The following is a 10,424-nucleotide window of genomic DNA, read 5'->3' as shown; positions in this document are numbered from 1 at the left end:
TGGAACAGTTGATTTTGTAAAGACTCATGGCTTAAAGAAGCTAATTTATCCGCAACTTGGTTGTTTTCTCTGAAGCAGTGATTCAAATTAAAAACTCTTTGTTCCCTTATACTTCTAAGCTCACTAATATCATCTGAAATCCTCCACGGGACACAATTGTTCCATTAAGGCAATCCACCAATAGTTTTGAATCAGTCTCTACCAAGATACAATGTAAACCATTGTTAATACACCATTTAATGCCAAACAACACTGACTGTGCTTTTGCCCAATTGGTAGTTCCAGGGCTTAAATAATAGTGAACGCAACAATCAAGCATCCCAAATTGTCCCTTATAACTCCTCCTCCTCCACATAAACCATTCTTACAGCTTCCATCTGAGTTTAATTTCACAAAAAATGCTGGAGGTTTGTTCCACTTGGTAATGATGGTCTTCTTGAATCCAATATTAATGTTGAATAGATGGCATATACTGCTCCAAATAGGTTTGGTATTGAATTTTGGGAACTGGCTGTTAATTATCTGTAAAATGGAGAAACAAATAAGGGACGTGGTCCTCCTCACATTGAGTCTTTCAGAGCCATATTTAACTCCACATCTAGCTTTCCAAATTTTCCATGCTGTGACGATTGGTAAACAGTTTATCAAGTATGCTTCAACGGGATTCTTTGTCTTTGTTTTCCACCAATTGACTAGTAACATTCGAAAAGACACCCTTGTAAAGGGAATTCCCTTAGCACCACACATAATCCTCGATATATTCTGTGCAAAGGATCCCGAACAAAAAGACGATCTATAGTTTTATTTACAGGATTTATGCAACAACAACACCGAGAAGTGCTAGAGAGTCCCATCCTAAGAACCCTAGCGTCAGTCGGCAATCTATCTCTCAATGCTCTCCAGACAGTAAAACACATCTTGAAGGGCACCTGTTTTTGCCATGTCTTGGAATCAATCCAAGATTGTCTTTTTACTTTCCTGAATATATTCCAAGTTGAGGCTACGGAGAATACTCCTTTCTCATTGACAGTCCACACAAGAGTATCTTGAACCGATGGCCTCAACCTAATCTGCATAGCTTCAATTGTACCCATAACATGGTCAGGTAATAGACAATCCCAACCACCCCACCACGACTGATCATTAACTATAACATCAGAGAGCATAATGTTCCTCGGATTTCTACCTTCTGGAAGAAAATTACACAATGGACCTAAGTTGGTCCAATTATCAAACCAAAATGCAATGTCTCCTTTGCCAATCTTCCATAATATGTGCATATCTACTTCCCTCTTAATCTTGCACATAGCATTCAAGGAATGTGAGTTCCCAGAATACCATTGCTTAATTAAAGGGTGTGACCTCTGACAATATTTGACCATTAGGAAATTCTTCCACAGAGAGTCACTAGTCCTTAAATTCCACCATTGCTTTACTGTGAATGCGTTACACCTGCAACTTCCTAAAATTATCTCCTCCTTCAGCGTATGGCATGCAAAGCTTGTCCCATGAAGCCCAATGAAATCTTTTCTTCTCTTCTGAATTTCCCCAGAAGAACCTGGCCAACATTCTTTCTATTTGGTTCAAGACTCCTTTAGGAGGGTGAATGGCTGCTAGAAGATGGACTGGAAGGGCTAACAAAACATGTCTAATTAGAATAGCTCTGCCACTAGTGGATAAAAATTTGGTATGCCAACCTGAAATTTTCGCAACACTTTAGTGACCAACTTAGAGAAGATGTCTATTTTTTTCCTACCAACATACAAGGGGCAACCAAGATATTTTATAGGAAACTCCTTATGCTCCATTCCAGTAATCTCCTTAATTCTCTTAACTGAATCTAAAGATGAATTGGTGCCAAAACAACACAAGATTCTTGCTTATTCACCAATTGTCCTGAAACTTTTTCATATGTTGCCAGGGCTTCCATTAGTAACTCCAATGATTTCCTGCATCCATTGGAAAAAAGAATAATATCATCAGCAAAAGTTAAGTGATTAATTTGAGGTCCCCTCTTATTCATACTGAATCCAATGAACTCATTATGAATAGCGACCTTTTGTAATTTTCTTGAAAGAAATTCAGCACAAATTATAAAAAGGGAGGGGGAAATGGGATCTCCTTGCCTAAGTCCTCTCTTGGACTAAAAGAAGCCTTGTCTATTACCATTAACAAGTAAGGAATACCAATTACTAGAGACATGTATGAATATGATATCTATCCATACTTCATTAAACCCCATTCTTCTCATCAGATTGCATAAGTATGGCCATGAAACTCTATCATAGTCTTTGGCCATATCAAGTTTGAGCACCACATTACCGTATCGATTAGGCTTGTCAATATCTCAGATGATTTCTTGGGCAAGGAGTATGTTCTCAGTTGAAGATCTCCCTTTAACAAAGCCACTTTGGTTCCCACTAATGATGTTAGGCAGTATTTTAGATAGTCTGCCATTAAGAAGTTTAGCAAAAATCTTGCTAACAATATTGCATAGACTAATGGGTCTAATGTCACTAAAGTGCTGAGGTGAGGCAACCTTGGGTAACAGAACAATACATGTGTGGGTATACCACTTAGGAAGATTAGCCCCACAGAAAATAGATTTCAATGCCATCGTGACGGTAGGTGCAACTTTTGTCCAGGCTACTTGAAAAAATTTAGCAGTAAAACCATCAGGCCCAGGAGCACTATCTGGATCCATGGAGAAGACGCAATTCTTTATCTCCTCTTCATTCGGGAGTGCAATAAAATCATTGTTGACCTCCTCTGTGATCATGGGGTCAATGTCATGAAGGTCGGAGTAATTATTAACTTCAGGATCTTCACAGAAGATACCCTGAAAGTATCTAATAGTGGCTTCAGATACCTCTTTAGTCCCTTCTACCCATTGATAATTCTCATCCTGAATCTTGTTGATGCTCAATCTCCTTCGCTTGTTCTTAATGACATTATGAAATTAAGCCGAGTTAGAATCGCCTTCAGTGAACCACTTCGCCCTTGTTTTCTGTCTAAGAATAGCATCTTGGATTTTAAGATACTTTATATAGTCTGCTCTAGTTTTGTTGAGATTGGACCTTCCAGCTCCATCATTATCAGAGATCATTAAACCTTCAAGCCTAATCAACTCATAGTCTTTTATGCTCTTCATGGATATCTCCAAATATTTCTCTGGACCATGTGCTAAGTTTGGAGGCAGTTAACTTTAGCTTATGGTGCAGATTCCACATGGGATTACCAAAGCATGCATCATCCCAAATATTGTTAATGACTTCCATGAATCCTTCATGATCAGTCCAGAAATTGAGGAATTTAAAATACCTCACAAACTGGCCAGAAGTAGATTTAAACTGTGCTAACAGAGGAACATGATCAGAACATGCACTAGCTAAACGATTAACAATGGTTCCATTATATAAGTCAAACTATTCAGAATTGAATACCATTCTATCGAGCCTTTTCCAAATAGTATCAGGTGGCCCCTCTATTATTGCACCAAGTGAATTTATTCCCCACAAAACCTGCATCTTGCATCCTACATTCTGATAAGCATTGCAGGAAGTCAAAGCTTTTGTTAATCCTATAATGAGAACCACCACTCTTCTCTTCAGAATCAGCTATGATATTGAAATCTCCAATGATAGCCCAAGGACCAATAATTCTATTAGAAATATTACACAGCTCACTCCACATGTCTCTTCTTAGGGTAGTTCTGCACTTAGCATATACCACCGAGATATAAAAACCTTATAGGAGCCAATGTGTGAGGCTTTGCATGTCACTTGTTCCGAGTCTTCAAGAATAACAATATCAAACTCATTTGACCAAAATAGCCAAATCTTGTTATTGAGATTAGCATAGCAACCTTGCATACCCAGGTGCCTCATATAAGTGTTCATCTTCTCTGCTTCGACAAAAGGTTCTTGCAAGGAAATGAAAGTGATATTGTATTCATTTTTAAGAGTCTTGAGCCTTTCAAAAGCACTTTGTGTTCTAACACTCCTAATATTCCATGATAAAGTGTTAATCATTGGAATTCAGGAGAGTTAGGCCTATGATGAATATTTTCTAACCCCATTTTGGGCAAAATAGTAGATCCACTGTTAACTCCTCTTGGTGATAGATTGTTTTGATCAGTGACCATTTGGTGGTCCTGAGAAAGTACTTTACCAGTGTTGTCTCCCAAACAATTGTTCATATTGGTTAAATGAGGCATTTCACTATCAGATTTTGATTCAATTTCATTTGATAGGTAAGTTTCCTCCACTTCTACTTCTGAATCAGATTCAAAATATGAGTACTCATCAACCAAGTTAGTACCATTATTGGGGTTTCTTTCGTGAACCAAAGATTTTTCTTCATACTCTTTACTTCTCGCCTGGGTAGTTTCTAGAGTTTGAAGACCTCCTGCCAAGGGACTTCATCCCTGAGAAAAACAATTCATTATTCCTCTATCTATACACTTACTATTTGGATCTTTGATTGTAACCTCTGGTGGCCTAACATGATACGTCACCTCTTGCATAACCAAATCCTTATTCCCTTATATTTCAACTGTTATATTAGCTAATACAGAAGAGAGGCTATTATCGTTGGTCTCAGGTTTGGATAAATTCTTGCCAACTTCTCTTGCTTCTTTCTTCCATTTTCTTTCATAAGGTGGACCAGTTTTTGTAAAGAGAGTATTTTTATTTTGTCTCTTGGTCTTTATAATATTTGGTTTCCTTACAGTTGTCTCCATCTTCTGTACTTCTACCTCTATAGGACACATAGTTTGATCATTCATCTGTTGGGGCTCCTTAGGAATAGAGGTATCAATATTCTTCTTTTTGCATTCTCTCTTTATTGTCTTTAATTGATTAGTCCTTTGAGCCACTGCTGGTCGGTACGTCTGAGACATTCATATGTCCATTTGCTTTATTCATGCCTTTTTTCGTACCTTTTCCATTGATCACAGTTTTCCATCCTTCTTCTTGCTCAGAATTATCCCTATCCATAGATGCATCTCCTTGTGTTTTTACAATTGATTTGGCTACTTTGTTTCCATCCACTTGTATTTCATTAGACCCTTTTCCTTGGACATCAGTACACTCCTTCTCCTTTCCTTTAGCACTCTCATTCACTTTTTTTGCAGCATTTATAACACCTTGTCGTAAATCCAGATGAAGAATTCTGCATTTTAGGTCACTATGCCCTAGCATTTTACAGTGACTGCAATATTCAGGGATAGCTTCATACTCAACTTTCTGGATGATGGATTCCATTTGGCCGTTTTCATTCATAATATCAATCTGCACTTCATGAAGCAAAGTTTTGGTGACATCAATTTCAATCTTGATTTTGGCCGTGGTAGGTCTTGTTTTGGAAATAGTGGCTTTATCCATAATGATTGGGATACCTATTGGTTCCACAATTCGACAAAACGCATCCCACTCAAAGTAGTGCCATTTCAGATCTGGGAGATTGATCCAAACAGGAGCAAGAGTAGATTTTATTTCTGGCTTGAAATTAGGCGTCCACTTTTGTAATTTCATTTGCATGTCACATATTGTCAAAAAAGATCTAGCTTTAACATTTCTGTGATCTTCTTCAAGGTCAAAATCGATAAAAACATGTTGCATATTGTAGGCCCCAATTTGCACGGCTCCCTTTAAGATAAAAACATGTTGCATATTGTAGGCCCCAATTTGCACGGCTCCCTTCAATGCATATCCATTTCTGTCTACTCATATCCAACTTGCTGAGAAGATCAGAATGTTTAACCCCTATAAGTGCCTTTGTCGGGATATCAGCCAATTGGGTAGAGGTGAAAATGTGATGTAGTGTGACTAGCTCATTCTGTATCTTGTTTCGCATAAAGTGGCAATCCACTTCGATATGCTTTGTCCTCACTCTCATGGAATACTGGGTTCCTTGCAATATGAACAACTATTTGACTATCACAAAACATAATTTTGGGATTGATGCACATAACTGTCAGTTCTTCTAACAATCTCTTTTATACATACCAATTCACCAACAATTTTTCTGATTGACCTATACTCTGCTTCTGCAGAAGATAATGAGACAGTGGTTTGTTTATTTGACTTCCAACTAATAGGGCTATCCCCAAACAACACAATGTACCCAATCACAGATTCCTTGAATCAGGGCAAGCAACCCAATCCAAATCACAATATACATTGATGGCATAACTGGGATCATTAGACAGAAATATTCCCAAAGTAGGATCTTTCTTCAAGTATCTAAGAACATGTATAATAGCCTTTAGATGAGGTTCTGTTGGTGCCTGCATAAATTGACTCAAATGTTGGACACTATAGGCTATATCCAGTCTTGTGTTTGTAGGAAGTTCAATTTCCCAACTAGCTTCCTATAATACCCTGGATCAGATAACAAGGTTCGTTCTTCACTCCTCAATTTAATAGTAGAATCAAGTGGAGAGCTAACAGTAGAGTATGTCAAGCAATCATACTCCTTTAGTAGGTCCATAGTAAACTTTCTCTGGCAAATCAGTACTCCATCATCCTTGTACAACATCTCTAGCCCCAAGAAGTAGTGTAACTTCCAAAGATCCTTTATCATGAATTGATTTTGAAAGAAAGCCTTCAATTCTTTAATTTTCTTCAAGTTAGTGCTAGTAAGAACCACATGATCTACATATACAACCACAAAGACTAATGAGTTCCCCTATTTCTTGTAAAACAAGGAGTAATCACTAGCTGAATGTTTGAAACCCCTAGAATACAGGGACTCTGTCAACTTATCATACCATTGTCTGCTAGCTTGTTTTAGACCATATAATGACTTCCTAAGTTTGCACACTAGATTTCTATTAGGTACAATTCGACATTGTGGAATCTCCATGTATACTTCTTCATATAGATCCCTATGTAGAAATGCATTGTTCACATCTAGTTGATAAAGATCCCACCCTCTCTTTACTGCAATGTTCATTAGTGTTCTGACCGTGGTCATCTTCACCACTAGTGAAATGATTTCTGTATAATCAATTCGTGCTTCTTGTGTGTATCCCTTTACTATAAGTCCTTCCTTGAATCGTTCTACACTTCCATCTGCCTTGTGTTTGATCTTGTATACCCATTTACAACCTATAACTTTCTATTCCGCATGTAATTTAACTAAATCCCAAGTATGCTTAGAATATAAAGCTTCAAATTCCTGTATCATTTCCATTTGCCATGCAGGATTCATAGATGCCTCCTCATAAGAAGATGGCTCACAATCATGTAAAATATTTCTAAGTAATTGTTGACTTCCAAAATGCAAGACATTGAAAAAAATATGTTGTTTGTTGTTGTAGAATGCATTGAATGGTTTGGGAATAGTGTAGTGTTCTGGTTCTGTGTTATGATGTTGAAGGTTTGGCAAAGTGTACATAGATTTTTTGAGGTGTGCATGGGTGTTATGTGTTCTTCCTGATCTTCTAGGTTCTAAGGGATTTGTTTGAAGACCGTTAGACTTAATGACTTGAGATTCAATGGACTATACTTGTGTGGATAACTGAGAAACAGGGTTGGTTTCTGGAGACATGTGTGAACTTGACATATCCTGATTAGGTGTTTTTGAACTAGGTGGAGAAAAAGGTGTAGCATTATTTGGTACAGATCTACTAGTGACAGAAATTGATGCATCCTTATCATATATGCTACAATCATTTGAAGTCCTAGAAGTAGAATGGGAACAAGATGGATTAGAATTCATCAGATGCAATACAAAAGTAAAGCTGGAATGTTCAAGTGAAACTTCAAAAGGAAAAATATTTTTATGGAACACTACATCTCTAGATATATGTATTCTCTTTGTGATCAAGTCTAGGACCTTGTAATCCTTTGTATCAAAGGGATAACCTACAAATACATGGGGTGTGACTCTTAGTTCAAACATGTCTTTGTGAGTCTTTAATGTACAAGGATAGCATAAGCAACCAAAACTCTTAAGTTGTGAATATTTGGACTTTTTGTTGTACAAGAGTTCAAAAGGGATTTTGTTATTAAGAACAGTGGATGGGAGCCTGTTTATCATATAGGTGGCTGTTAGAATGCATTCCCCCCAGTATCTTATAGGTAGTTTGGATTTTTAAAGTAAGGCCCTTACTGTTTCAAGTAGGTATTTTTGTTTTCTTTCTACCACACCATTTTGTTATTGTGTGTATGGACACGTTTTCTGATGTACTATGCCTTATTTTAGGAGTATGTCATGGTTTCATTGTTGACAAATTCTAGATCATTATCAGATCTATTGGTCTTAACTAAGGTACTAAACTGATTTTCAATCATAGACATGAAAGCTTTAATGGCATAAAATGTGTTGCTTTTGCAGCTTAAGAGGTAAGTCCAGGTTGACCTACTAAAATCATCAACCATGGTAAGGAAGTTTCTGTAATTATCATGTGTGGATATATGGTAGGGTACCCATAGGTCTACATAGAGTAATTCATGAATTTTGGTGGATGAAGTGGTCCTTTTAGGGAATGGTAACCTTGTCTGTCTGGCCATATGGCAGATTGAAAAAATAAAGGATCGTTTAGGAGCAAAATTGGCTGGTATAGTAGATATTTTTCTCATTTATACAAAGGGAACATGATCTAGCTTATTATGTCACAAGTAGTCAACATTATTTCTAGAAGATGCAAAATATATAAGAGAAGAATTCACAGTAAAATGATCAGTTTTATTGCATGAATGGATACTATTTACATTGCTCAATGGATGAGATGACTCATTTACAGTTGACAATGAGTGAAATGAATGAGCTTGATCTTTTTTTCTTGCTAGCATTGTTATTAGGAATGGAAAAACAGGAATGAGGCAAACTAGAAATTGAAGTAGTGGATGGACTCAACTCTGAACAATTATGACACTTTGAACAAAGAAAATACAACTCACTCCTTGCCGTATCAATATCCAAAGGCCTCTTCATTGAAGGGGCATATATTAGACAAAGATTTTTTTTGAAATTAACTGTTATACCCCATATTTCCGTACGTGAAAGTAAGCTAAAAATAAATTGATGAAAGTTTGGAAATGAGATGTTACATCCCGTATTTTTGTACGTTAAAGTTTTGTCGTAAGTTAATCGACGTAAGCTCGGGAATGAGATTATTTTGGGATTATAAGTATTATGCTAGTTCAAACAAGGTATAAGTAAATTCGTGAAGGTGAGTGGGTAAGCAAATCGAAGAAAATGAGTTTCGTCGAAGTTTGACAATTTGGGATAAAATACGGTCCGGGCTACAATACTCGATATTTATGGACTAGTACCATACAAGATACCATATGACCATGATAGTAAGGTGTATAAAGTGAGTTAAAGAGTAAGTAGTATTTTAAGTAATTTAAGATAATTCTTAATTATGTGGGTAATTGGTTAATTATTGAATTAGTGGGGGTATTAATGAGTTAATTAAGGAAAATGTGAATTATTTGGATAAGGTTAAATGCACTAACGTGGCAGCCCATGAAGTGGATAATAAATACAATAAGTGACTCATATACTATGTAACAAGGTGTCACATTGTTAAACCATACAAAGTGATTCACATTCTTTTTAGCTTTCTGATAAAAGTCTGCATAATAATATCCATTTCTCTCAACACATGCAAGATAATGTTTACCTATCCCCTTAAGATTAGAACATGCAAGCATATATTTCAGAAAGATTTCATATGTGATTTGACAATGGTTAGAGCTGGTGAATTGTCAAAATCGTATATAATTCCATATAAATTACATACGTGATTTGCTAGAATTAAATCTTATACAGGACTACTTAATACTTAGAAACGTGTGATTTTTTGATTCTAAGGAAGTACAATGCAATCTTTCTCAAGAATATCATATGGATTTTTCCCTACTTTGATTCGTCGTTACGTGTTTTGTCGCAATTGGCGTGTATTAGAGGGATTGTAAAGAGAATCGGCTTAGGTATGTTAAGGATAAACCTTTCCTCCATTTTGGCATGATTTTGTAATTACATATGTTTGATAACGAGGCATAAAGAGAAGTTCATACTTCCGAATTTATATACATTATCCTAGTCTCATAAGTTACAGTATTCTCCCTTGTCAGGACTTCATATTCAATTGAGCATTGTCTTCTTCCAGTCAAGAGAGCAGAGAATCTATATATACAATATTACAGTATTTTCACTACCATCGAGCTATAATCGATGGGCAGGCTCCTATTGGGAAACCTCTGATCAGATGGTAAGTTATATACTGAGCTTCATGTGGCCGAGCGCCTATAAGTGAGTCTAACATGGCCGAGATACAGAGCCTAGTATGGTCGAGCGCCTATGAGTGAGCCTACTACGGCAGAGCAGTTATATATATTTACCGAGCCTTATAAGGTCGGACGGCTATTTTACTTACTATATTGGAAGAGTTGAGTCAGTATCAGCTG

At 36.7% G+C, this 10,424-nt stretch overlaps 3 protein-coding genes across 3 annotated transcripts; all 3 read right to left on the bottom strand.

Annotated features, from left to right (window-relative positions):
• Window positions 1–288: 288 nt before the first annotated feature.
• LOC138889849 (uncharacterized) lies at window positions 289–1,808 on the bottom strand. Its single transcript, XM_070173186.1, has 4 exons — window positions 1,757–1,808; window positions 1,453–1,697; window positions 864–1,364; window positions 289–762 (listed from the first exon to the last, which is right to left on the bottom strand). The coding sequence occupies exons 1-4, from the start codon at window positions 1,806–1,808 to the stop codon at window positions 289–291; spliced, it is 1,272 nt and encodes a 423-aa protein (XP_070029287.1).
• Window positions 1,809–1,840: 32 nt separating this feature from the next.
• Window positions 1,841–3,693, bottom strand: LOC138889848 (uncharacterized). Its single transcript, XM_070173185.1, has 5 exons — window positions 3,522–3,693; window positions 3,239–3,388; window positions 3,042–3,183; window positions 2,574–2,930; window positions 1,841–1,949 (listed from the first exon to the last, which is right to left on the bottom strand). Exons 1-5 carry the CDS (start codon window positions 3,691–3,693, stop codon window positions 1,841–1,843), a joined length of 930 nt encoding a protein of 309 aa, XP_070029286.1.
• Window positions 3,694–4,027: 334 nt separating this feature from the next.
• Window positions 4,028–5,621, bottom strand: LOC138889847 (uncharacterized). Its single transcript, XM_070173184.1, has 2 exons — window positions 4,940–5,621; window positions 4,028–4,407 (listed from the first exon to the last, which is right to left on the bottom strand). The coding sequence occupies exons 1-2, from the start codon at window positions 5,619–5,621 to the stop codon at window positions 4,028–4,030; spliced, it is 1,062 nt and encodes a 353-aa protein (XP_070029285.1).
• Window positions 5,622–10,424: the final 4,803 nt, after the last annotated feature.

The sequence above is a fragment of the Nicotiana sylvestris genome, chromosome 4 (genome assembly GCF_000393655.2).
Source record: "Nicotiana sylvestris chromosome 4, ASM39365v2, whole genome shotgun sequence".
In the NCBI taxonomy this organism is placed as follows: Eukaryota; Viridiplantae; Streptophyta; class Magnoliopsida; order Solanales; family Solanaceae; genus Nicotiana; species Nicotiana sylvestris.
The sequence above is the reverse complement of the archived record's forward strand: the minus strand, read 5'-3'. Positions and strand labels throughout refer to the sequence as shown.